The sequence below is a fragment of the Ovis canadensis genome, chromosome 6 (assembly GCF_042477335.2).
Source record: "Ovis canadensis isolate MfBH-ARS-UI-01 breed Bighorn chromosome 6, ARS-UI_OviCan_v2, whole genome shotgun sequence".
Classification (NCBI taxonomy): Eukaryota; Metazoa; Chordata; class Mammalia; order Artiodactyla; family Bovidae; genus Ovis; species Ovis canadensis.
The window spans coordinates 47220791-47246699 of record NC_091250.1 but is presented as its reverse complement, the minus strand read 5'-3'; the positions used below and the strand labels follow the sequence as shown (position 1 = coordinate 47246699).

The 25909-nt window shown below is 37.4% G+C and overlaps 1 protein-coding gene across 3 annotated transcripts in view; it reads left to right on the top strand.

The window, feature by feature from the left end:
• GRID2 (glutamate ionotropic receptor delta type subunit 2) overlaps positions 1-25909 on the top strand; it is a 1666133-nt gene that overhangs the window by 1480192 nt on the left and 160032 nt on the right. For all 3 annotated transcript variants that reach the window (XM_069593668.1, XM_069593665.1, XM_069593666.1), the window contains one exon: positions 9287-9453. In XM_069593668.1, the coding sequence (XP_069449769.1) occupies positions 9287-9453 (167 nt within the window). The remainder of the gene's footprint in view (positions 1-9286; positions 9454-25909) is intronic.

Sequence of the window (25909 nt, the reverse complement as noted above, 5' to 3'; positions counted from 1 at the left end):
TGTGGTATTCACTATACAAAGTTATTTTTCTTTGTCAGTTCATGGGGACTCAAGTTGGATTGTTGGATTATCATAGGTATTGGCAGTCTTGCTAACTGCAGAAGGTGAAATGTCCAGCAATAGAGAAGAGAGTGATTCACAAATCCTTCTTCTAAAGGCACATGGAAGAGGCAGTGGGTTCACCAGTCTCCTGTTCTGTCCCAGGCTCCAGGACTGGGAGGTCTCTGCCAACCCACTTGACTCCTTCCTGACCAGTTTAAAGGCAACAGAACAGATATATTCATGAGGACAAATATTTAAGGAAGAGAACGGGAGAAATCAAGGACCCCAGATCTCTGTGAATCAAGCATTCTCTCAAACTTAGTTTCTTCATTGCCTTCCCTAGGGGTCCCACAGGTTTTCTCAGGCACTCGCCCAGCCTGAAGAGGAGAATTACCAGTTCCTTTTTACACACAATTATCCAGAACCACAAGCCCTACTAGCCTTCTATCTTCTGACTCTAGCAGCCATTGGTTTCAGGAGGAAGCTGTCACCGACGGAAAGGAAACTGGGTTTAGTTTCCACATTCCCAGAACACTTCAAAACACCATTAAAAAAAAAATAAAAATAAATAACAGCATTCTAGTAACCTCAAAAAAAAAAAAAAAGCAGAAGAGTGAGAAGTAAACTTACTGCTTCTTTTCTAGGTTAAAGAAGAAGTTTTATTAATAAGTTGATATTTATTTTAAACATATTCATATTTTTCTTGTGAACATGTGTATCATGTGATGACTATTTTGGAGCACAAATTCAAATTTCAAAATAATACAAGAGAAAATATAGTAGGCCAACAATTAAGGCAGTAAACAAAACCATATATATTTTAAAAGTCAGTGTTAAGTGCTAAAATATGGAGTTGAGCATGATTTATTGTGCTATATAAATTCAGAAGACCTGATGAATGATGTTAAATTATTAATTTGCCCAAAGTGGGAGAGGCCACCACCTAGAACCATATGTCATAAATATTAAAGCTATCCCATCTAAAGGACTTCTGTGGACAATGAATTATAAGGACCACTATAGATCAATTCTGGGTTAATCATAACTCTTTGTGCCTGTAATTCACAATAATTTTATCCCCCACCAACCATGAGTTTAAATTGTAAAGAAGTTAGCAGCTTAGAGCACAAAAGTAGCATTTATTTCTCCCACATTGTTCTCAGGCCTTTTAATTTTTATTTCATGAGCAATAATAATACAGTTCCAGCCTGCAGCCTTTATTTTAATTATGAAAAGCCCTGCTCTGTTTCAATCCTGAAAATCAGAAATGCTTACATAGCAGTAGTCACAAAATCAACAGGCTTAAGGGGTCTGGAATCATAGAAACTAGATTATTTTCATTCATTCCAGCGGTTTTAACAAATAAGCAACCTGTCTTTTAAAAACTTGAATCTTGTTCATCTTAATAGTGTGATCACATAGAAGCTGCATTCTTTCCATGGCTCTCTCTGGCTACATACTATGTTGCATTATTTTTATTTATGTAAATACTATTTCTCCAACTAGATAAGCTGTGCCTTGAAGACAAAGGCCGATATCTCTCGAATGTTTTTGCATTCTTACGGCAAATATTTCCTGGGAATTTATCTTTAATGTAGTGAAAAAAGCAAAGAAGGTGGCCTTGAGCTTCAAGTTCCAAATCTACCACAAATAATTGCTACAACTTAGAGTAACTTTCCTTACCACATCTATGAATTAGGTATCATATCAGCTGCCTCGCGGTATTGCAAAGAACAAATTTATGTGTAAAGGAATTTTTAAGAATGAAAAAAAAATGCTTTCTAAATGTTAGCTATTGTCTATGACCATACCACCCTGAACGTGCCCAATATCATCTAAATGTTAGCTGTTATCATGAGGAAGAAGTGGAGGAGAGAGGGAAGATATTCCTACTTCACTAAAGGGAATTCTTATCTTCCGCTCTGGTTTAAATGTCATCTTTCCATAATTATTTCCACCGAATGTTTTTTTAATAAAAAGGGATCATCATCACTGTCCCTCTGTAGCTATAGATTTTGAATTGAACTTTGAAGGAATATGATAGATTAAATATTTATGTGAGAAAGGATATAGTGTCCTAATTAAAACCAAGGTAATTGGGGTAACAAGTAGTGAAAAGTGTATTTGCTCGCGGCTTGGACTCCTGCAGTTATTACAGGAGAATGCTGCCTAATAAACTGAAAAGTGCTTTCAGCATTAGGTCATGATGGAGATATGGGAACAGGGACATTCAGGACAAGGGCATTCTACAAAGGAACAGAAATACGTCATCATCCACAACACGGTGAAGAGCACAGGTATAGGTTTTACTGAAAACAGTTTTCCCACTTTTCACTTTACATGGCAAGAAATGCAAATATTGGAGAAAATAACATTATATGTTTACAGTTCTTCACCTGACAAATGGAAAGTTCCAGAAAACTGGAAGGTTAAGCAGTGTGCATGAATAAGAAATGGTCACCAAAGAGTATCTCTGTTCAATCAGTTAAGCATAAAAGATAAGGAACTACAATATTTGGGGTTTTCTTGTAGTTACCATAATATCTGAGCAAATTGTCCTGACTTCCCCATTGACAATTAAGTTCCCCATGCTTTAAAGCACTTTAACACTTCAAGCTTCTTCTGTGGTACACTTTGTGTACACTTTGTGTTACAGCGATTTAATGCTTGATTTATCTCCACTACTGAATTGTAAATGGCTTAAGGGCAGAGGCCCAAATGTTGCTCATGTTTACATCCCTTACAGATCCCTTCAGGATCTTAAAAGTAATGCATATCCATTCATCTGTTGATGGAAATCTAGGTTGCTTCCATGTTCTAGATATTGTAAAAAGTGCTGCAATGAACACTGGGGTACATACATGCATCTCTTTCAATTATGGTTTTCTCGGGGTATATGCCCAGCAGTGAGATTGTTGGGTCATATGGTAGTAGTTCTATTCCAAGTTTTTTTAAGAAATCTCCATACTGTTTTCCATAGTAGCTGTATCAATTCCCAACAACAGTGCAAGAGGGTTCCCTAGATTAATAGATACAAAAGTTGCGGTATGTATATATAGTGGAATATTTCTCAGCTATGAAAAATGTATTTTAGTCAGTCTTAATGAGATGGATGAACTTAGAGCCTATTATACACAGTGAAGCAAGTCATAAAGAGAAAGACAAATATTGTATATTAAGGCATGTGTATGAAATCTAGAAAGATGGTCCTGATGAACTTATTTGCAGGGCAGTCATGGAGACACAGACACAGAGAACAGACTTGTGGGCACAGTGCGGGAAGGAGAAAGTGGGATGAACTGAGAGAGCAGCATGGAAATATATACAATACCGAACGTAAAACAGACAGCCAGTGGGAATTTGCTGTGTGACACCGGGAGATCAACCCAGTGGTCTGTGACAACCTACAGAGGGTGGGATGGGGCGGAAAATGAGAGGGAGGGTCAAGAGGGAGGGGACATACGTATACCTGTGCTGATTCATGTTTATGTATGGCAGAAACCAGCACAATATTGTAAAGCAATTATCTTCCAATAAAAAAATTATTTCAGAGTAATACATAATTATTAATAAAATGAAATTCAAAGAAAGATTTCTGTAGAAATGTTGTAGAAGTGGAACAAAACCTAGCTTCTAGCATGATCTCAGTACTGAGAAATCCATCACAAGCTTTTGCCATCTCAGCCCTATTATGAGGACACAGGTGCTGAGTACCGATAGCTACCATTGTCTGTCAATCACTACAGCATTCTAGGGACCAGGAAATAATAATATTGGAGGTAGATGCCACTTTGGATTCCTTTCTTTTTTCACAAACAAGGCCTGAAATGTGTTGACATGGTTGCACTTTTGCCCTCTGATTTAACCTGTATAAATTACTCTACTGGCATGGAATTCACTGGAAAATAATGACCCAGAGTTTAGCTGCTTATCCAAACATGACCTCAACAACAAAGACCAGTTGAAAATTTTTAAATAATATCCATCACCTATTCAGATGACTTGAAAATTCCCGTGCCAAACCTTCAATTATTATTCTGTTAGAAAGTGATTTTAGGTTTTGTTGATGAGTATTTTCTAGATAGTTTTAATTTAATGGTTAAAAATCATGTAAAGGACAGTGATTATATGTTTCAGTAGATGAAAAAGGCCAGGGATATTTTTAAAAGCTAAAATAGTTTGGGTTACTATGCAACATTTCAAGGGCCCTGCTGTAGGCTATAATCATACTGTTTTAATGGTTCTCTTTTTAAAATGCATTCATAATGCTTTGTAACATTAGAATTACTAGAAGCATGTATATAATGGCAATGATAATGTTACTGTACATTTAAATGGAACTCTACAGTTCACAAAGCAGGAACAGCAGTGCTAGAACACTTTTCTAACAGCAAAGCAATATGTCTCCAACTGGGGAGGTCCCTGGATGGTTGTAAAGAAGCTGCAAGGGGATCCAGGAGGGGGAGCTGCTTGAAATAGAGGAAAGTAGCAAAAATCAAAGTAGGTTGCTAGAGGAGGCTTCAAGGCCACTACTGTCTCTCTTGTAAGTATAGACCCAGAAAGTTAAAATGACAGATATAAAAGTTGGTGATGAAGGGAAACAGAATAAGCCACTCCAAAATATGCAACACTGACATATTATTTTGAACTGCAGACACTAGAAAAACAGCAAATGCAGGGAGTGGCTTTCTCTGAACTGCTTTTATTTGCCTAAAGATAAATCTTCTGAAAGTAACTTAATCATCATAAATTCTGTCCTTGAGAGTTTCATCATCCAAGGAATATTGACTCATCACAGAAGAGATTGGAAGTCAACACCATACAACTTTGTCACCAACTATCATACTACCCTTCTATTCTTCTAAAGGTCTTTGCTAAAAATCATTTGTGTCTGTGCCTAGTCACTCAGTTGTATCCGACTCTTTGCAACCCCTTAGACTGTAGCCTACCAGGTAAGAATATGGGAGTGGGTTGTCATGCCCACCTCTAGGGAATCTTCCCAACCCAGGGATCAAACCCAGGTCTCCCACATTATAGACAGATTCCTTTTACAGTCTGAGCTGCTGGGGCAGCCCAAGGAGGAGGGGATGTTCCCAGCCCAGGATTGAACTGGAGTCTCCTGAGTCTCCCGCGTTGCAGGTAGATTCTTTACTTTCCCCAAAATGACCATAACCCCCTCCCATTCCCTATTTAAATAGTATTGCATCCTGAATTCCAAGCCACTTCTTTGAGTCACTCGATTTTCCCTGGACACCTCCCTTGTATGCACAAGGCACACATGTCCATAAACTTCTCTTTTTCTCTTCTTAATCTGCCTTTCATTATGGAGGTCTCAGTTAAGAGCTCCTTCTCTAGTGTAATTAATGCAAAAGATCAGAGATAGCAAGGACTTCGGGGTGACTATGCAGATACAAGTAATTAATATAGAGGGAACTTAACCAAGTACTTTCCCCCTCCCATACTGATATTGCAAGAATCTATCAGTTTTTATAATTATATCAAGCCTCAAGTTCAGAAGTTCTTCCTGATTATATTACTCTTTTTTTTCAAAACAATTTTATTTAAAAATTGTGGTGTTCATAAGATTGTCAGCCATCAAGATTTTGTATCCCCAGGTCTCAAACACCAAACGTTCCAATGCAGTAAGTTTAGGGTTGGGTCTGGAGTTTACATTTTTTAAGACAAGAATCCAATGGTAATTCTAATTCTAATGGCATCACATTTTAAGGAGCACTAACCCATAGTACTTGACATACTGCCTAGGGTACAGGAGACACTCCATGAATAGTTGCATTGAATTGTTTATCTGTTTTGAGATCCCATGGGTTTGGTTGGGGTAATTCACTCCCAACAAAAAGTATCCACTGTGCACAGTAAACTGGTCTGAAGTTTTTAAAGCATATTTCATGCAGAACTTTTTATCAAGTATCTGATATTAGCCTGACCTAAGCAAATATATATAAAGGCAGTATAGTTGTCCTTCAGTATTTGCAGAAGATTATTTTCAGGAACCCCAAAATCCCAGGTTCTTTGTATCCCCTGTATAAAATGATGTAATATTTGCATATAACTTACACATATCTTGCCATATACTTTAACTCATTTCTAGATTACTTTTCATACCTGATACAACATAAATACTATGTAAAAAGTTGTAAATACAATGTAAATACTATGTAAACAGTTGCAAGCATGCAGCAAATTCAACCTCCAATTTAATCTGGGATTAATCTTTTGGAACTTTCTGGAATTTTATTTTTGAATGTTTTCTCTCCATAGTTGGGTGAATCCATGAGTGCAAAACCCATGGATATAGATGGCTAACTGAGTTAAGGTGGCTTCTCAGATGGCTCAATGGCAAAGAATCTGCCTGCCAATGCAGAAGCCAAAAGAGACACGAGTTCAGTCCCTAGGTCTGGAAGGTCTCCTGGAGGAGGAAATGGAAACCCAATCCAGTATTCATTCTTGGAAAATCCCACTGACAGGAGCCAGGTGGATTACAGTCCACAGGATCTCAAAGAACAAGACACGACTGAGCACACACACACACACACACACACACACAACTGAGTTAAATATATTAAATATTTACTTACATTTTCTTCCCCTATATTTATGTTTGGCTGTCCCATTCTTTTTCCAATATAAGATTTTTCTAGTTTTGTGGATTTTTAAAATTTTGGTTCTTTGTTCATTTTAATTAATGTATTGCACTATAGAAATGTATTTTGTATATAATGTGACTGCAGTCATGAAATTAAAAGATGCTGCTTGGAAGAAAAGCTATGACAAAACTAGACAGCATATTAAAAAGCAGAGACATCACTTCGTCGATAAAGGCATCACGTTGTATACAGGACATCACTTTATACAGTCAAAGCTATGGTTTTTCCAGTAGTCATGTGCAGGTGTGAGAGTTGGAGCATAAAGAAAGCTGAGCACCAAAGAACTGATGCTTTCAAATTATGGTGCTGAAGAAGACTCTTGAGAGCCCTTTTGACTGCAAGAAGATCAAACCAGTCATTCCTAAAAGAATTCAACTCTGAATATTCATTGGAAAGACTAATGCTGAAGCTGAAGCTCCAATACTTTGGCCACCTAATGTGAAAAGCTGGCTCATTGCAAAAGACCCTGACAGTGGGAAAGATGGAAGGCAGGAGGAGAAGAGGATAACAGAAGACGAGATGTTTGTATGGCGTCATTGATTAAATGGACATGAGTCTGAGCAAACTCTGGGAGATATAGTGAAGGACAGGGAAGCCTGGCATGCTGCAGTTCATGGGGTCACAAAGAATTAGACTTGACTGGGCTACTGAACAACAACTTGTACTCTCTAGGATTTTCTACACATATGGTCACATGATCTTCAAATAGAAATAATTACACTTCTTCCTTTCAAATTTATACAAATTTGGGCATTTGTCTTTGTCTAATTACTCTGGCTAGAACTTCCAGTACTATATTGAATGCTGCTAAGTCACTTCAGTGGTGTCCAACTCTATGCGACCCCGTAGATGGCAGCCCACCAGGCTCCCCCATCCCTGGGATTCTCCAGGCAAGAACCTTGGAGTGGGTTGCCATTTCCTTCTCCAATGCATTAAAGTGAAAAGTGAAAGTCGCTCAGTCCTGTCTGACTCTTAGTGACCTCATGGACTGCAGCCCACCAGGCTCTTCCGTCCATGGGATTTTCCAGGCAAGAGTACTGGAGTGGGGTGCCATTGCCTTCTCTGACTATATTGAATAGAAGTGGTGAAAATGGACATCCTTACCTGTTATCTTCACAGATGCTGGAGCAGAGTCGACAGGGAAATAGGGCTGCTTCTAGGACTGCAGCCAGGACCACAGTGGGCCAGCTGGCCACTGAGGTACATGCCTCCTTCTGAAAGCATCCTATGTCAGCCTTAGACTCTGCCTAAATTTTTCAGCAGAAAACTGGGTCCCGAGCCTCCCACAAAGGCACTTTTGTTTATGGATGGCTACTACATTGATATTTTTCTAGGGATGTGAAGATTCTGGTGGCTCAGATGAAAAGAATCCTATAATGCAGGAGACCCAGATTCTATCCCTAGGTTGGGAAAATCCCCTAGAGAAGGGAATGGCTACCCACTCCAGTATTCTTACCTGGAAAATTCCATGAACAGAGAAGCCTGGCAAGCTGCAGTCCTTGGGGCTCCAAAGAGTTGGACACAACAGAGCATCTAACATGCTTGAAGTGGGGGGGACCGCCTATTCACCCATTTTGCTAACATCATTCCCTTTACCTATACTTATATATATTTTTCTTTTTCCCTAATCATATTTACCAAAATATTGCTTTCCCCTCAAAAAAGTATATAAGCAAACAAGCAAATAAACACACTGAATATTTGAGTTAATTATTAGTTCCATCTATTTTTATGAATTAAGTTTTATGTTATATATAATAATTTTCTAAACTTTATTAACATTTATTTTTATTTTTGTTAAATATGTAACTTATGAGTGATTAATAATGAAAAAAAGGGATAATCATTGAAAGATATTATAAATAACCCAGAAGAAATCATGTTCCCTATATGGTGATAGAGAAGGTTGTATAATTTTTTTTTTCCTCATGCAGCACCTACCAAGTTTGACTACAAAAATACCATAGGTCACACTTGACAACAGATTAACTTAGAAGGACATAGGACAAGAAATCTTGCCAGCCAGACAGTGTTAGTTATTTTTCTTCAATATGAGTTGTACTTACAGAATTCATTTAGAGTACAGGTCACAGACAGGAAGATAATACACATGTTGGGTGGTACAAAAGTCTACCTGGCTTAGAAGCCTATTAATCCAAAGGAACCAATATCTCTTATAAAAACTCCAAAAACAAGCACAATTTCCAGGGTCCTGAAAGACACAAGGCCAGCTGAATGAGAATTACTGCACTCAAAGAAGCTCAAAGACATGGCTTCCTTCCCTGCATTTACTGTTCTCCCAGTTCAGATGACCTTTACTACTCAGGGGTCATTTTACTATAAGCGGTGTGCCTGGAAACATAGTTAACATTCCAACTTCACTGCATTTCCAAGAGAACAGAGCTGTAAATTAACCAAAAGCCAAATTCTCATACAGAATAGGTGTTTAGTTTGAAATATAGTTCCTATTATTGTTTACACTGTTAATTGTATGCCAATGTAACATTTTGTTATCCTGTCTATATGACCAAATTCCAACCTTAAAACTTTTTCCTCTCCTGTTCTTCATGTTTGCACAGGTGAAATATGGAAATTATGCTTTTGTGTGGGATGCAGCTGTATTGGAATATGTGGCAATCAATGACCCAGATTGTTCCTTTTATACCATTGGGAATACCGTTGCTGACCGAGGATATGGAATTGCATTACAGCATGGCAGTCCTTACCGGGATGTTTTTTCACAAAGGTAAGATTTGTGTGCAGTTCAAATAAGAAGAGAGAAAATACAGAAAAAGAAAATTCACTTGGTTACTCCATTTAGTTTAATACATTTTGTTTTCTTTGTTTGGAAAACCACAATAAACAACAACATAAAAGGGAAGTTATGAATGGTTGTACAATAAAACATTCATTTCCTAAAGCATGTACTAAAGTATTATTTTTCCCATTAAAAGGGAAACGTTATTGCTGCATATAACTAATTATTCTCAAAAAGTTGATATAGAAAATAAAATAAAAATGTCATTGAGTTTAGTCTCTGAATTTTTAGGGACTAAAAATGTCATAAAGTAAGCAAAATTAATTCATTTCTAAAAACTGCAAAACATAACATAAACTTCAGGACCAAGTTAAAATTCTGAAGCACATACTGATAGGGATATGTTTCCATCTCAGTTTTGCAAAGGGAAAACGTGAGAATTTTAGTCTTGTCATTTGGTGTCAAATTACACATGAGACTTTGTCATGGAAATTTAGGAGACAATTTATTAAGAAGTTATAGTCATCCTGAAATCAGAATTTTCTGTGTTACTTAAGAAAGAAGATTTTGAAACGTATATTTTGGATTAACAATGTAGATGAAAGTGTTGGGCCTGAAAGGTATTTTAAAAATCACTGCATTTTATTCTATCTACTACCAAACAATCTTGAACCTAAAAGAGTATAATATCTTTCAGGCAGAAGTATGTCCCATTTGACACTGATAGTTCATTTGGTTTATTACTAGCTATTCTTTAGGTAAAAGCCAGACAAAAGAGAGCAAGCAGTATTGGGTAGTAGTCTGGATAGTACTAAGGCCCTAAATTTGAGTGATATTCCCCCAAATCTCAAGATAACAAAAATCCAGGTATTGTTTAACAGAACAAGTCAGTAGTTCAAATATTTGTTGTGATTCTTCTGTTAACTACTAAAAACCTAGATGTCTCTCCTTTTCAGCAAATGAGGATGTTAAATCAACTCTAAGGTCCTACATTAGTCACCTTTTCTGTGTAGCAAACAGCCCAAAGTATCCATGACTTAAAAAAAGCTATTTCTCATTCATGGAACATAAGGGCTGTGATTTGACTGAATTCTGCTGTGAGCTGTGGGTCACCTGCAGGTCCCTGTACAGCTGCTTGTCCCAGGGACCAGGCCAGAGAAGCGGTCCTAGCTGGGATAAGCTGTTTTCCTTTCAAAGAGAACTTGTGGAAGAGGCCAGCAGAGCCCTGGCGCCTCCTGCGCTTCTTGCGTGGGTGTGGCATGCATCACCTCTGCTCACAGACCACTAACTAAAAAGAGTTTCATGGCCAAGCTCCGAATCATGGGGTATGTAAGTGTACCCTACATAAAGAGAAGACGGAAGTAAATAACTCTAAACAGTAATATAATTTACTAATGGTCCCTTCTGGGGACCATTTTAAGTGTAAGACAACGAAAATATACATAAATTGGCAAGTAACATGTTAAGGTATAAATGAAGTTTATCAGTGAAAGTGCATTTATGATGAGTATATACAGAGGGAATCTACTTGAAAATCATTTGTAGTCTCAGCTCAGTTCAGTCGCTCAGTCGTGTCTGACTCTTTGCGACCCCATGGACTGCAGGCATGTCAGGCTGCACTGTCCATCACCAACTCCCAGAGCTTGCTCAAACTCATGTCCATCAAGTCGGTGATGCCATCCAACCATCTCATCCTCTGTCATCCCCTTCTCCTCCAGCCTTCAATCTTTCCCAGCATCAGGGTCTTTTCCAATGAGTCAGTTCTTCTCACCAGGTGGCCAAGGTATTAAAGTTTCAGCTTCAGCATCAGTCCTTGTAATGAATATTCAGGACTCTTTTCCTTTAGGGTGGATTGGTTGGATCTCATTGCAGTCTAAAGGACTCTCAAGAGTCTTCTGCAACACCACAGTTCAAAAGGATCAATTCTTCGGCGCTCAGCTTTCTTTATGGTCCAACTCTCACATCCATATGTGACTACTGGAAAAACCATAGCTTTGACTAGACGGACCTTTTTTGGCAAAGTGATGTCTCTGCTTTTTAATATGCTGTCTAGGTTTGTCATAACTTTACTTCCAAGGAGCAAGCATGTTAATTTCATGGCTGTAGTCACCATCTGCAGTGATTTTGGAGCCCAAGAAGATAGTCTGTCAGTGTTTCCATTGTTTCCCCATCTATTTGCCATGAAATGATGGGACCGAATGCCATGATATGATGGGACCGAATGCCATGATTTTCATTTTCTAGCTGGAGATAAAAGACCTGTGCACATGAAATAATGAACAATACAGACATTTCTATACATATGCACTGACATTTATCAGTATTGCTTATTTATGCTGGGTTAAATTGTGTAGTTAAGATATTGAAAAAATTGAACTCCATACAGAATAAAGAGTTAATCCAAGGAAATATGAATGAAAGCTCTTCAAAGGATGTGAACCTTGGACTTGACCTTGAAAGAATAGTAAAGAATAATTAGGCTGAAGGAAAAAAAATAGGGAATTCTTGGAGAAACAATGAAAACCAAAGAATAGAAGTGGGAGAGATCAGAATGTATTGGGTAACAATAAAGACATCAGGTTAATCTGAAAGAAAATTTGAAGTTTGAAATTCATATTGTAGGCTACAAGCTGCTACAAGAACCTATTGTTCATTCTGGAGCCCAGGAGTAAAATGGTGATGATGGTATTTAAGGGAAAGTTAATCTAGCTTTGATGTGAAGGATGGATTTCAGCAAAGACTAAAACAAACCAGGATGCATAAGGTAATGAAGGCTGATCTAGAATGGGGCCAAGGAAAATGAGGAGGAAGGACCAAGTAGAAGAGATGCTTCTCATCAAAGAGGCACACCATTATTTCTAATAAATATAGAAAAGAGAATGGAAAGCAAAATGGAACGAAGGGGATGCCAGGGTTTTATGGTATAAGGCCAGCAGAAGAGTTTAAGGGATGCTAAACATGAACCAGGTCTTCAAGAAAAGGATTGTGTATTCATTAGTTGCAGTTAATTGGCCTTTTCTTCACTACAGATATTTTTTGTTTCTAAATTTGATTTCTAGGCCTTTTATGCAAAACAAAATATGAAGCCAATAAAGTCACTACCAAACATAATAGCAATTAAAGAAATACTTAATCAATCACACCAAGTGTTCCATTTCTTACTATCCCTGTGGCACTTGACCTTATGGAGATTTTAATTCTGAGTCAATATCTTTCAGTGATCTACTGGAAAACAATATTAAGCATTGAGCATTATTTTTCCTCTTTTTGATTTGCATTATGGTTGCTGACAGTTTAAATTGTCCTTTTCTGTGGAGCTCCTTAATAATGACAGTCTGCATCCTGGTTACCTGGACATCTGGAAGAGGAGAGAGCCAGGAGAGAAACAGTCAGGCTGCCCCTTTCTGTACACACATGCCATGTTAAGCTGTTACCCAAACTCTCTCCTGGAACCCAGAAAACCTCTGCATTCATTCCCTTTCACTCTAGCCATTAGGGAAAAGAGAACTCCTTTTTACTAATGGATTTAAAAGTTATAAAGACCAGCACACTTAATAATTATGTTATACTTTACAAATTATTATAAATAGTTTTAATACAGCAGCTTATCCTGGACCACTGATTAGACTGGATCACTGATTGCTCATGTGACTATATTCAATGAAATAATAATATTCACAGTGATTTTTAATAAGTAAATACTAACTAGTTCTCAGGTGACGATGCTCCTGAACCACAGATATAAGATATAAAGTACTTTAATATGTAATAAATATGAATATCTAAAATAAATATTATATAGTGATTTAGTAACTATATTGTCTGCTATCTGCCCAATATCTTATATGCTTATACATTTTAATGACTTCAGGCCAATCATAAATGTTGTGAATTTGTTTATCACATACTTACATATTAGTACACAGCTGTTAGTCTACAATTCATACACTGAGTGAATGAGCTTGAAGTTGGCAAGCATCATCCTGGGCACCGGCGTCATGGGTTGTAGTGACACACTCGCTTGTACAGTTGCATGTGAGTAGACATGCAGGTGACCAGTAAGTGCTACAACAGATGACTGTAGATTTGGATAGAAGAGTTTTGCTTCCTGTTGTTATTGTTGTTGTTGTTCAGTCGCTAAGTCATGTCCAGCTCTTTGCAACCCCTGGACTGCAGCACACCAGGCTTCCCTGTCCTTCACTGTCTTTACTTAAACTCACGTCCGTTGAGTCGGTGATGCCATCCAACCGTCTCATCTTTATAGCCCTCTTCTTCTGCCTTCAATCTTTCCCAGCATCAAGGTCTTTGCCGACAAGTTGTCTCTTCACATGAAGAGGCTTCAGCTCCAATACTTTGGAGTACAAATACTAGGTAACTTGGAAGCAGAAGTTATTTCTATATCTCACCAAATATATGGATCAGAGTACTAGTGTGGCCAGTAATGTTTATAATGATTTCTCTGAAACTATTTGTGCATCAAATGTTTTTTGTGGCCTTTGTCTTATAATAGTTCTTAGTGTAAGAAAATCATCAAAAGTTGTTACATTAAAGATATTTAAGAATGGAAGAGAACTGAATTTTTCACTGATATCATTATGCCATTAATAAAATTAATTCCAGTGTATCTTAGAACCTTAACTAGTCATAAGGCTAAAAAGATAACAAAAAATATTTACTGAGGATTTAGTACACTTGCACCTCTGTTTTCAAGCCTTAGGGGGTGTCAAGGAGTCCCTTTTTGCCTACTGGCTACTAATCCTTAACTTTGGGAATAGAACCACCTAGTGGCACAAAAACAAGGACATATTTCAAACTACACCGAGAATGATTTTGTTGAATTCATGGATAGTGGCAACGATGCATAAACAATATCTCAACCACATCACAGAGTTTCAGAATTTTTAGAAATAGAATGAGCAGTAGTTCCCTTTTCACCAGGGTTGTAACTAATCTAAAGGGGTACATGATTTGCTCAGAATCACAAAAAAATCAATAAAGCTGGAAATTGTTCAATTTTTTTTACTTCTGTGTTTAGTTTTCTGGTGATTATGCACCCTGTCTTCCCTTATCTTAAAACATACTGTTTAATGCTTACTGGATACAAGACCCTGGTTCTTACATGTAACAGTCTTTGAGGTAAGTACTATTATTATCCTCATTCTATAAACACAGAAACTGAGATCACAAAGCTATTGGGTATTGGAACTGAGATTTAAATCCAGACAGTCTGACTACCAAAATTGACATACAGTTTTAACAAGCTGTGGTTTTTTGTTTGTTGTTTTCTTCTGTGATCCAGTATCTCTTTATTGAGCACAGATTAGATTTACAGGACAGGTTTTCCTTATCACATACTCTAATTTGTCAGACTAAAAGCTATGTTTTAAATAAACACTGAGAGACTATTCTCTTATTCCTCTCTTCCTCTCTCTCTTAGGGGCATAGGATAGATTAATCATAATCTTTGATTTATAATATATTTTCATTATTTGTCTATAATTGACTATTTTTGTTTCATTTTGAACTCCTTGGATATAGGCTTTTTCCTAGTGCCTATCTAATGCCTACACAGAGTAAGCATTCATTAAATATTTGAGGAATGAATAAAAGACCTATCTAAGTTTAGGCTCAAAGATCATCCTATTTACTTGTAATCAAATATATTGAATACCTATCCTTTGTGCTCACTTGATATTTAAAAAGTCTTCTATCCTCTCTTATCAAAATAATTTTCTATTTATCTTGATTTCTCCAATTTTTTATATAATGAGTAATAAAAGTTAAAAAGAAAACAAACAGCACAGCTCCACTTTTCTGCTTCCTACTGTAAGAAATTTTAAGCTTCCATTCTCAAAAGAAAGGTGGAAAATATTCCTTTAACTAAAAAGCATAGATCTGTAATCCTTTTATTTTCCAACTTTCTAAGCCCTTTGTTCCCTTTCCAGAAAGAGAAAAAAGCAACCTCCATTGATTGCCCATTAGCAGCTCCAGAGTCAGTCACCAACTGGCTTAAAGCTCTCTACTCAGTTGGCTGGAAGGATATAACCAGAAGCCAAAGAGAAAACTGTTTTCTCTTTTCACATACAAAATACATACAGTCCTTCTGCTCGGAGAGCAGCGGTGATATTCTCAAGTACTTCTGTGGCTCAGTAATTTAGTCATATCCGACTCTTTGCGACCCACGGGCTGCAGCACACCAGGCTTCCCTGTCATTCACTATCTATCTCCCAGTTTGCTCAAATTCATGTCCATTGAGTCTATGATGCTATTCAACCAGCTCATCCTCTGTTGTCCCCTTCTCCTCCTCCTCTCAATCTTTCCCAGCATCAGGGTCTTTTCCAATGAGTCAGCTCCTCACATCAGGTGGCCAAAGTATTAGAGCTTCAGTATCACTCCTTCTGATGAATATTCAGGGTTGATCTCCTTGCTGTCCAAGGGACTCAAGAGTCTTCTCCAGCACCACAGTTCAAAAGGATCAATTCTTCAGCACTCAACCTGCTTTATGGTCCAACTCTCACATTCATACAAGACTACCAGAAAAACCATAGCTTTGACTATATAGACATTTGTCGGCAAAGTGATATCTCTGCTTTTTAATATGCTGTCTACATTTGTCATAGCTTTTCTTCCAAGGAGCAAGCATCTTTTAAATTCATGGTTGCAGTCACTGTCCACAGTGATTTTGGAACCCAAGAAAATAAAGTCTATCACAATTTTTTCACCATCTATTTGTTATGAAGTAATGGGACCAGAAGCCATGACCTTCGTTTTTTGAATGTTGAGTTTTAAGCTAGCTTTTTCACTCTCCTGTTTCACCTTCATCAAGAGGCTTTTTAGTTCCTCTTCACTTTCTGCCTTTAGGGTGGTATCATCCACATAACTGAGATTATCAATATTTCTCCTGGCCATGTTGATTCCAGTTTGTGCTTTATCTAGCCCAGATTTTGTATGATGTACTCTGTATATAAGTTAAATAATCAGGATGACAATATACAGACTTGACATACTTCTTTCCCAATTTGGAACCAGTCCATTGTGCCATGTCTGGTTTTAACTGTTGCTTCTTGACCTGCATGCAGGGTTTTCAGGAGGCAGATAATGTGGTTCTGGTATTCCCATCTCTTTATGAATTTTCCATAGTTTGTTGAGATCTGCACAAAGACCTTAAGGTAGTCAATGAAAGAGAAGTAGATGTTTTTCTGGGATTCCTTTATTTTTTCTATTAGGTATTATTTTTTAAATTATATATACAGTTGACCCTTGAACAACATGAGTTTGAACTGCGCAGGCCCACATATATGTGGATTTTTTTGTTATCCGATAAACACTATAGTACCACACAGTTTAATGTTGGTTGAATCCAGGGATGCAGAATGGCAGACATGGAGGAACCTCAGATAAGAAGGAGCCTAGGATATATCGAATTTGTATATAAATTGATACTATGAGGAAGGTCAGTGCTTCTAACCTCTACTTTGTTCAAGGATCAACTGTATACACCAACACTTAAATACACACACAAACACATACACACTGTGAAAACCAGCTGGTTTCATCACATGCACATTTTCTGTTCTAGATCAAGAAAAAGATAGTTTAGATGTGCTATTTATATAAAATAAGAAAAGAAGATGTTTCAGAAGTTGCAAAACCAGGGGAATGTCAAAGGTTCACATTCAAAGGGAGATAGTAGAAAAAAATAATAATATATGTTTATACATACATTTTTGTTAAAGATAACATACATTTTAACATTTAAATGAAGGAAATTATTTTCTTTTCTCATATAACATGCATATATTAAACAAAGAGTAGCCTCTAGAAACCACTGAAAGGAATGTAAATGGAAATGTAGAAACTAGTATTCTTAGCTCAAAGCACCTCACCCCCTTTAAAACATTTGTTTTAAATTTAGAATGCTGAATTTAGGGAACATCAACAAAAAAGATAAAAAATTAGGTAGTTTTTTTGTCATTTTTTTCTGTTTCATGAATCCTGATGGAGCTATTTTTATGACTATATCCTGTGGGCTTTACCAATCACTTTGCTGCTTCTAGTGGAGAACCTAAGTCATTTACATTTCTTTTAGTATTTGGTCAAAATAAATTCGAGTATAAGTGCAGTTGATGATATTTCCAGTTTGTGAATATTTCAAAAACATTTATCATCTGTGCACTATATGATTTGCAATCAGTTTTATTAACCTCATAAAACAGTAGCAAAATTTTAAGAAAATGATAAGACTTTGCACTTAAGAAGTCTGTAGTATTCTCGCTGATGAATACAAACCCAGCCATCAGACAGTGCAGTCCCATGGAGTAGATTCTGAAGTGTTGCATGATTCTGATTTCCTTGTACTTACATCATACTGAATTTGGGGAACACTTCATCCAAGGTATAAGAGAGTGCCATTTATAAACAAGCATCTTTATTAGACTTTTCTGAGAAAAGTACTGAGATATAGAGAAGATAAATGACTATTGCAAGGCACAGAGCAGTATTTCAGTTAGATAATGAGCCCACAACATTGGACCAAGCTGCATTGCAAGAAGCAAGTTGGATTAGCCTTTTTAAAAAATAAGATTTGTGCCATTTTTAGATCTCAGTAAGTATCGCTTCATTCAAAAGGCAGTTGTTTTGCAAAGAGCACAGTTATTATAGTGGTATAAATTTGGTGAGAAAGAAGGCTGGGTTTTTAACAAAACATTACAGAACTTAAAACGATGAATGTGTATTGCACTTCAAAGCACACATTCACGCACACACGTGAACACACATACACACACACACACACTCATCCCCTCCAGAGTCAATTATAAGCCTCTCTCAAAAGCACTCTTATTCCATTATACTTACATCATGTTTTTCTATTCAAACGACCCCATTTTACTCATCAGACATAGCCTCAAGACATTTTTTACTGTTTTCAAAATTCAGTCTCTTTAAAGGGAAAATTTGATGTCATTAAGGATAATAAAAAATGTGCTCTTTCTTTATAGACCCTTAAAATATTTTAAGCATAGTAACAACATGGGATTAAGCACATGAGCTCTCATGATAACTATGTTGATAGAAGAAACAACCTTAGAATGTGAGACATGAAGAAACTTTGGTGTACATTTAGATGAACTCCCTAATTTTACATCTGTGAAACCAGGAAGGGAAGTTGGGTGACCCGCGCAGAGTCTAACCTTGGCCAGAACATGCCCTGGGGATGACAAGTCCAGGCAGCCAGTCCAGTGTTCCATCCTCACCCTGCCAGTTCTCTTTGTTAAAACTTTTATCTCTAAAATTTACTAGTAAAATAAATGTTTTAAGAAGCCCATTTATATCTTACATAATGGAGCCAGGAGTATTACTTAGTAAATATACTTAACAGAATCGCAAACATGACTAGTACATCTGTTTTTAAATTACCATTACTTTATAGACATACAGAGAAAATAGCACAAAAGATGGATAGAATGCTATGGATTATGTTATCCTTGTGTTATAAGCTATACCGTAGCCAAAAATAATAGCTAACATTCATTAAAGACTTACTATGAGCCAGCCAAGTGCTACATAAGTGCCCTAACTATATTAAGTCATTTAATCCCCACAATAGCCATAAGAGGCGAATATCATCATTAACTTCCTTCTATAGATGAGGAAACTGAGTCACAGGAAAGATTAGCAATTTTCCAAGGTCATAAGGCTAATAAGTGACAGAGCCAGGTTTGTATTCACGCTATCTGACACTATACTGCCCTAGTCCTACTCCCAGAACTCTAATCACATGCTCCTCTGTGAACCAGGGTAACAAGTAATCAAAGTGTCTTCATGCCTGCTCAGGTAGCTGCCTTCTCTCACATTAAGATGCTGAATGGCATTTTAGTTTATCCGAAATTCAGGTGACTTTCAGAATTTTAAGCATCATGCCAACAGGAAGAGTCTCCCAATACAAGGGGACAGATCCATTTGAAATTGAAGCTACTTTGCATCAGCTGATCAGAAGTACACAATAAAAGTATTGAAAATTGAAAGCTATGGGAGGACACTGTAATTACTTTCCCTCCCTCTTATCATCTTTTGCTACAAATAGCTGAAAACTGTACTTGACCAAAACTTTAATCTTTCCTTCATGGAAGTTTTCATTCATCATGGCTTTTTAATTGGATGAATCCATAATTGCCTTTTATCTATCTCATTTCATAGTTCTTTGAGCAGCTCAAAAAAACTAACTTCATGATTGGCCAGACTGACTAATTACATAATGAACACTTACTAACCTGAAACTAAACCTATAGTAATCCTCTGGTATCCACAGGGGATTGGTTCTAGGACCCCCATGAATACCAAAGTCCATGGATGCTCAAGTTCCTTATATAAAGCAACACAGTGTTTTCAAATAGCCTACACACATCCTCCCATATACTATCTTTTCTTTTTTTTTCTGTATACTTTTTCTGTATAATCATCTCAGGATTATTTATAATACCTAATACAATGTAGATGCTATGTAAATAGTTGTAAATAAAATGTAAATGATATGTAAATTGTCGCTGGCATATGGCAAATTCAAGTTTCGACTTGGGGAACTATCTGAGAATTTTTTTCAAATTTTTTGATCTTTGATTGGTTGAATCCATGCATGTAGAACCCACAGATACAGAAGGCTGGCTATACTATTTCTAGAACTAAATTATGACTAAGATAAAAATATAAGATTTCCATATTCAATAACATTTATGAGTCTGTATAGTCTAGAATAATGTCTAACAGAGGCACCAATGATTTTTGTTCTACTGAATATAGTTCCTTGCTTTAACACCAACTTCAGAGATATATCTCAAAGTGTGCATTCATTTTTTAAAATAATCCACTCTACATCTATTATTTTATGAAGCTACTTATGTTTGAAATAATGTTAGTAAAAAAAAAAGCAAGAATGTTAGTGACTATTTTAAATGATTGAAATCCAGCATATTTTTATTTTACATATTACTTGTCTCAGAAAATGTACATAAAAATTGTGCCTTGATAATATTCTTACCAACATTCCGTGGTGAGTTATGGAGACATGATGGAAGGTGTGATGGAATTTCTGTTCTGATAAGATTCTCAGTGTTTTTTCAATATAATGTTTTCCGTAGTAATATTTTTATTTGATCATTTTAGTCAACTTTTCATTTCTCTTCTATTAATTAGCCAAGATCTCTCCAGGGTTAACATGAAGCAAAGTGTGGTGGGATTTTTGTTGACAAGGTTCTTGGTCTTTTTCCAATGGAATGCTTTCCATAGTAATATTTTTATTCTGATCATTTTAGTCTACTTTTCATTTCTCTTCTGTTAATTAACCAAGATCTCTGTAGTACTTCCTATAAAAGTCAGCATGACCCTTCTCGGCAGTCTTTCATATTCCTTGAGCTAATCAACACCAGTTTTACTAATATGAACCTCTTCTGTGTTTTTTAGCAGCTGCAGAAATTTGCCAAACAAATTACCTCCCAGCCAAAATATATTCAGTAGAGTGATGCTGAGTACTTCATTAAGACTGATGAGAGAGAACACAGTAGAACCCAGGGGCCCTGAATATCAGCCAAGCTGTGTGGATTATCATGATATGGGGAGTCATTGAAGAATTTAGTGAAGACTAGCCAGAATCAGAAGTACGCTTTTTGATTAGTTGAGAAAGAATGTGTACAATGAAATAAGAAAGATATTAACTAGAAAAAAGGATACCAGTAGGAAGCCATTACTATATCTATAACATAAATTCCAAGAATGCATGATTTTTGTCTGCTTTATTCAGAGATTTATTCCAAACATTTAGAAAAAAAATCCTACCACATGGCAACTATTTGATAAATATTAGTTAGATGAATGTGTAAACGAATCATAAGAAAAAATGAAACCATGTTGTTGTTGTTCAGTTGTTCAATCGTGTCTAACTTCTTGGGACCATGTGCACTGCAGCATACCAGGCCTCCCTGTTCTTCACTAGCTTCCTGAGTAAAACATGACCTAAAGACAATAGAAATGAAAGGAAACAGAGAGATATTCTAAGAGCAATATCGACCATCAACTAGACACAGAGATGAAGGAATGGGCAACCAAACATGATTTTGAAAACCTTTGCCTTGCTTGAAGATGGGGGAGTTTTTCTCAGAAAAGAAGCCACAAAAGATAACTGATTTGAGAGTGAAAGTGCTAGTTTTGATCTAGATATCTTGAGTTTGAGACACTGGAAGATAATGTATCCATACAGGGAAATGTAAAGACTAAATGTAAAGCGTGCTAAGTCACTTCAGTTGTGTCCAACTCTGCGACCGTATGAACCATAGCCCACCAGGCTCCTCTGTCCATGGGATTCTCCAGGCATGAATTGCCATGCCCTCCTCCAAGGCAACCCTGCTCCAGGTGGATTGCCATGCCCTCCTCCAGGGGATCTTCCCAACCCAGGGATCGAACCCGCATCTCTTGCATTGTCTCCTGCACTGGCAGGCAGGTTCTTTATCAGTTGTGCCCTGGGAAGCCCAGTGTAAAGACTGACATGCAAATGACAATACAGGGTGTGAATCTGAAGGAGAAGCAGGAAGGATAGACATGGTCTTGGGCAAACTCTTCACTGAGGTATTAAAGCCAGAGACAGAGCTCATGGAAAGGGTACAGAGATAAAGGAAAAATAGGCTGAGGCCAAAACTTGCTTTCAAATGTCCCCTTTTTGCTTTCCTCTCCTTTCCTTTCCACAGTCACAACCTAATTGAATCGCTTAGCACATTATGCCATGATTATCCCTTGCTCTCCAAACCTATTCAAATTGCTTTAATGATTTCTTTTTTTAACTGAAGTATAGTTAATTTACAATGTTGTTGTATTGGGCTTCCAGTTATTTTCAAGTATACAGCAAAGTAATTCAGTATATACATAGACTTATACAAGTATTTATTCCCTTTCAGATTTTTTTCCTTCATAGATTATAGCAAGACGCTGAGTATAGTTTCCTCTGCTATATAGAGAAGATCCTTGTTTTTCACCTGTCTTATGTATAATACTGTGTATATGTTAATCCCAAACTCCTAATTTATCTCTCTTTAACCCCTACATTTCCCTTTAGTAACCATAAGCTTGTTTTCTATGTTTGTGAGTCTTTTTCTGTTTTGTAAATAAGTTCATATTCAAATCTTTTGTATTCTTTGTGTTCTAGTTCCTAACCGATCCTCAGCATAAGTTTTCCTTAGCAAATTCAGCTCTACTCAAACCCTTCATTGTGTTTCTATCTATGTTATCTTCTGTGTACCACATATGTCACTTTTTTCTTTATCATTTCTTGTGTTTATATTTTGGCACTACAAGTATGTTCTAAGTTCTTAACTTGCAAAGAATGGCAAAAGCCATCTTACACCTTTTTAAATTTTCTATAATAAATAGTTATATAAGATGTATTCAGCAAGTTCTTAAGTAATGTTTGAGAGGGGGAAAAAGGATAATCCTCTTCTTGCTTGCAAGTTCTCACAGGCAACTTACTCCAGAGGATTCATGTTTATTCATTCAACCAACAAATATTTGTTAAGCGGCTACTTAGTGATTAATACTATTTTGTTTTTCTAGAGATAAAATAGTAAATAAGAATAACAAGTTTTTTGCTTTCCTGGAGCTTACATGATACTGTAAAGTTGAAGGAAGACACATAAATAAGAAAGCAAATAAGTGGGATAATTTCATGTTAGGAAACATGCTATGAAGAAAATATAAAGGAGATAGGTAATAAAGATGAATCTGTGTGGGGAGGGTCACAGAAGCCCTTTCTCAGGAAGCAACATCAGATTACATCCTTAAATGTAAAATGTGAAGGAAGAGTATTATGTGCATCAGTCAATTTCAGTTCAGTCACTCAGTTGTGTCCAACTATTTGCAACTCCATGAACTACAGCATACCAGGCCTCCCTGTCCGTCATCAACTGCAGGAGTCTACCCAGTCTACCCAAACCCATGTCCATTGAGTCAGTGATGCCATCCACCATCTCATCCTCTGTCGTCCCTTTCTTCTCCTGCCCTCAATCTTTCCCAGCATCAGAGTCCTTTCAAACTTTTCGCATGAGGTGGCCAAAGCATTGGAATTTCAGCTTCAACATCACTCCTTCCAATGAACACCTAGGACTGATCTCCTTTAGGAATGACTGGTTGGAACTCCTTGCAGTCCAAGGGACTCGCAAGAGTCTTCTCCAACACCACAGTTCAAAAGCATCAATTCTTCTGTGCTCAACTTTCTTTATAGTCCAAGTCTCACATCCATGCATGACTACTAGGAAAACCATAGCCTTGACTAGATGGACCCTTGTTGATAAAGTAATGCCTCTGCTTTTTAATATGCTATCTAGGTTGGTCATAACTTTCCTCCCAAGGAGTATGGATCTTTTAATTTCAAGGTTGCAATCAGCCAAAAAAAATAAAGTCAGCCACTGTTTCCACTGTTCCTCCATCTATTTGCCATTAAGTGATGGGACCAGATGCCATGATCTTAGTTTTCTGAATGTTGAGCTTTAAGCCAACTTTTTCACTCTCCTCTTTCACTTTCATCAAGAGGCTCTTTAGTTCTTCACTTTCTGCCAAAAGGGTGGTGTCATCTGCATATCTGAGATTATTGATATTTCTCTGAGCAGTCTTGATTCCAGCTTGTGTTTCTTCCAGTCCAGCGTTTCTCATGATGTACTCTGCATAGAAGTTAAATAAGCAGGGTGACAATATACAGCCTTGACGTACTCCTTTTCCTATTTGGAACCAGTCTGTTGTTCCATGTCCAGTTCTAACTGTTGCTTCCTGACCTGCATATAGGTTTCTCAAGAGGCAGGTCATGTGGTCTGGTATTCCCACCTCTTCCAGAATTTTCCAGTTTATTGTGATCCACACAGTCAAAGGCTTTGGCATAGTCAATCAAGCAGAAATAGATGTTTTTTTGGAACCCTCTTGCTTTTTCCATGATCCAGTGGATGTTGGCAATTTAATCTCTGGTTCCTCTGCCTTTTCTAAAACCAGCTCGAACATCTACAAGTTCACGGTTCACGTATTGCTAAAGCCTGGCTTGGAGAATTTTGAGCGTTACTTTACTAGCGTGGGAGATGAGTGCAATTGTGCAGTAGTTTGAGCATTCTTTGGCATTGCCTTTCTTTGGGATTGGAGTGAAAACTGACCTTTTCCAGTTCTGTGGCCACTGCTGAGTTTTCCAAATTTGCTGGCATATTGAGTGCAACACTTTCACAGCATCATCTTTCAGGATTTGAAATAGCTCAACTGGCATTCCATCACCTCCACTAGTTTGTTCATAGTGATACTTCCTAAGTCCCACTTGACTTCACATTCCAGGATGTCTGGCTCTAGGTGAGTGTGAGTGATCACACCATCATGATTATCTGGGTCATGAAAATCTTTTTTGTACAGTTCTTCTGTGTATTCTTGCTACTTCTTCTTAATATCTTCTGCTTCTGTTAGGTCCATACCATTTCTGTCCTTTATTGAGCCCATCTTTGCATGAAATGTTCCCTTCATATCTCTAATTTTCTTGAGGAGATCTCTAGTCTTTTCTACTCTATTATTTTCCTCTATTTCTTTGCTTTGATTGCTGAGGAAGGCTTTCTTATCTCTCCTTGCTATTCTTTGGAACTCTGCATTCAAATGGGTATATCTTTCCTTGTCTCCTTTGCTTTTCGCTTTTTTTCACAGCTATTTGTAAGCCCTCCTCAGACAGCCATTTTGCTTTTTTGCGTTTTTTTTTTCTTGGGGATGGTCTTGATCCCTGTCTCCTGTACAGTGTCACAAACCTCCATCCATAGTTCATCAGGTACTGTCTATCAGATCTAGTCCCTTAAATCTATTTCTCACTTCCACTGTATAGTCATAAAGGATTTGATTTAGGTCATACCTGAATGTCTAGTGATTTTCCCCACTTTCTTCAATTTAAGTCTGAATTTGGCAATAAGGAGTTCATGATCTGAGCCACAGTCAGCTCCTGGTCTTATTTTTGTTGACTGTATAGAGCTTCTCCATCTTTGGCTGCAAATAATATAATCAGTCTGATTTCGGTGTTGACCATCTGGTGATGTCAGTGTGCAGAGTCTTCTCTTGTGTTGTTGGAAGAGGGTGTTTGCTATGACCAGTGTGTTCTCTTTATTATGTGCATCAGTTCAGTTCAGTCGCTCAGTCGTGTCTGACTCTTTGCGACCCCATGAATCACAGCACGCCAGGCCTCCCTGTCCATCACCAACTCCTGGAGTTTACTCTAACTCATGTCCATCGAGTCGGCAATGCCATCCAACCATCTCATCCTCTGTCGTCCCCTTCTCCTCCTGCCCTCAATCCCTCCCAGCATCGGGGTCTTTTCCAGTGAGTCAGCTCTTCACATGAGGTGGCCAAAGTACTGGAGTTTCAGCTTCAGCATCAGTCCTTCCAATGAACACCCCGGACT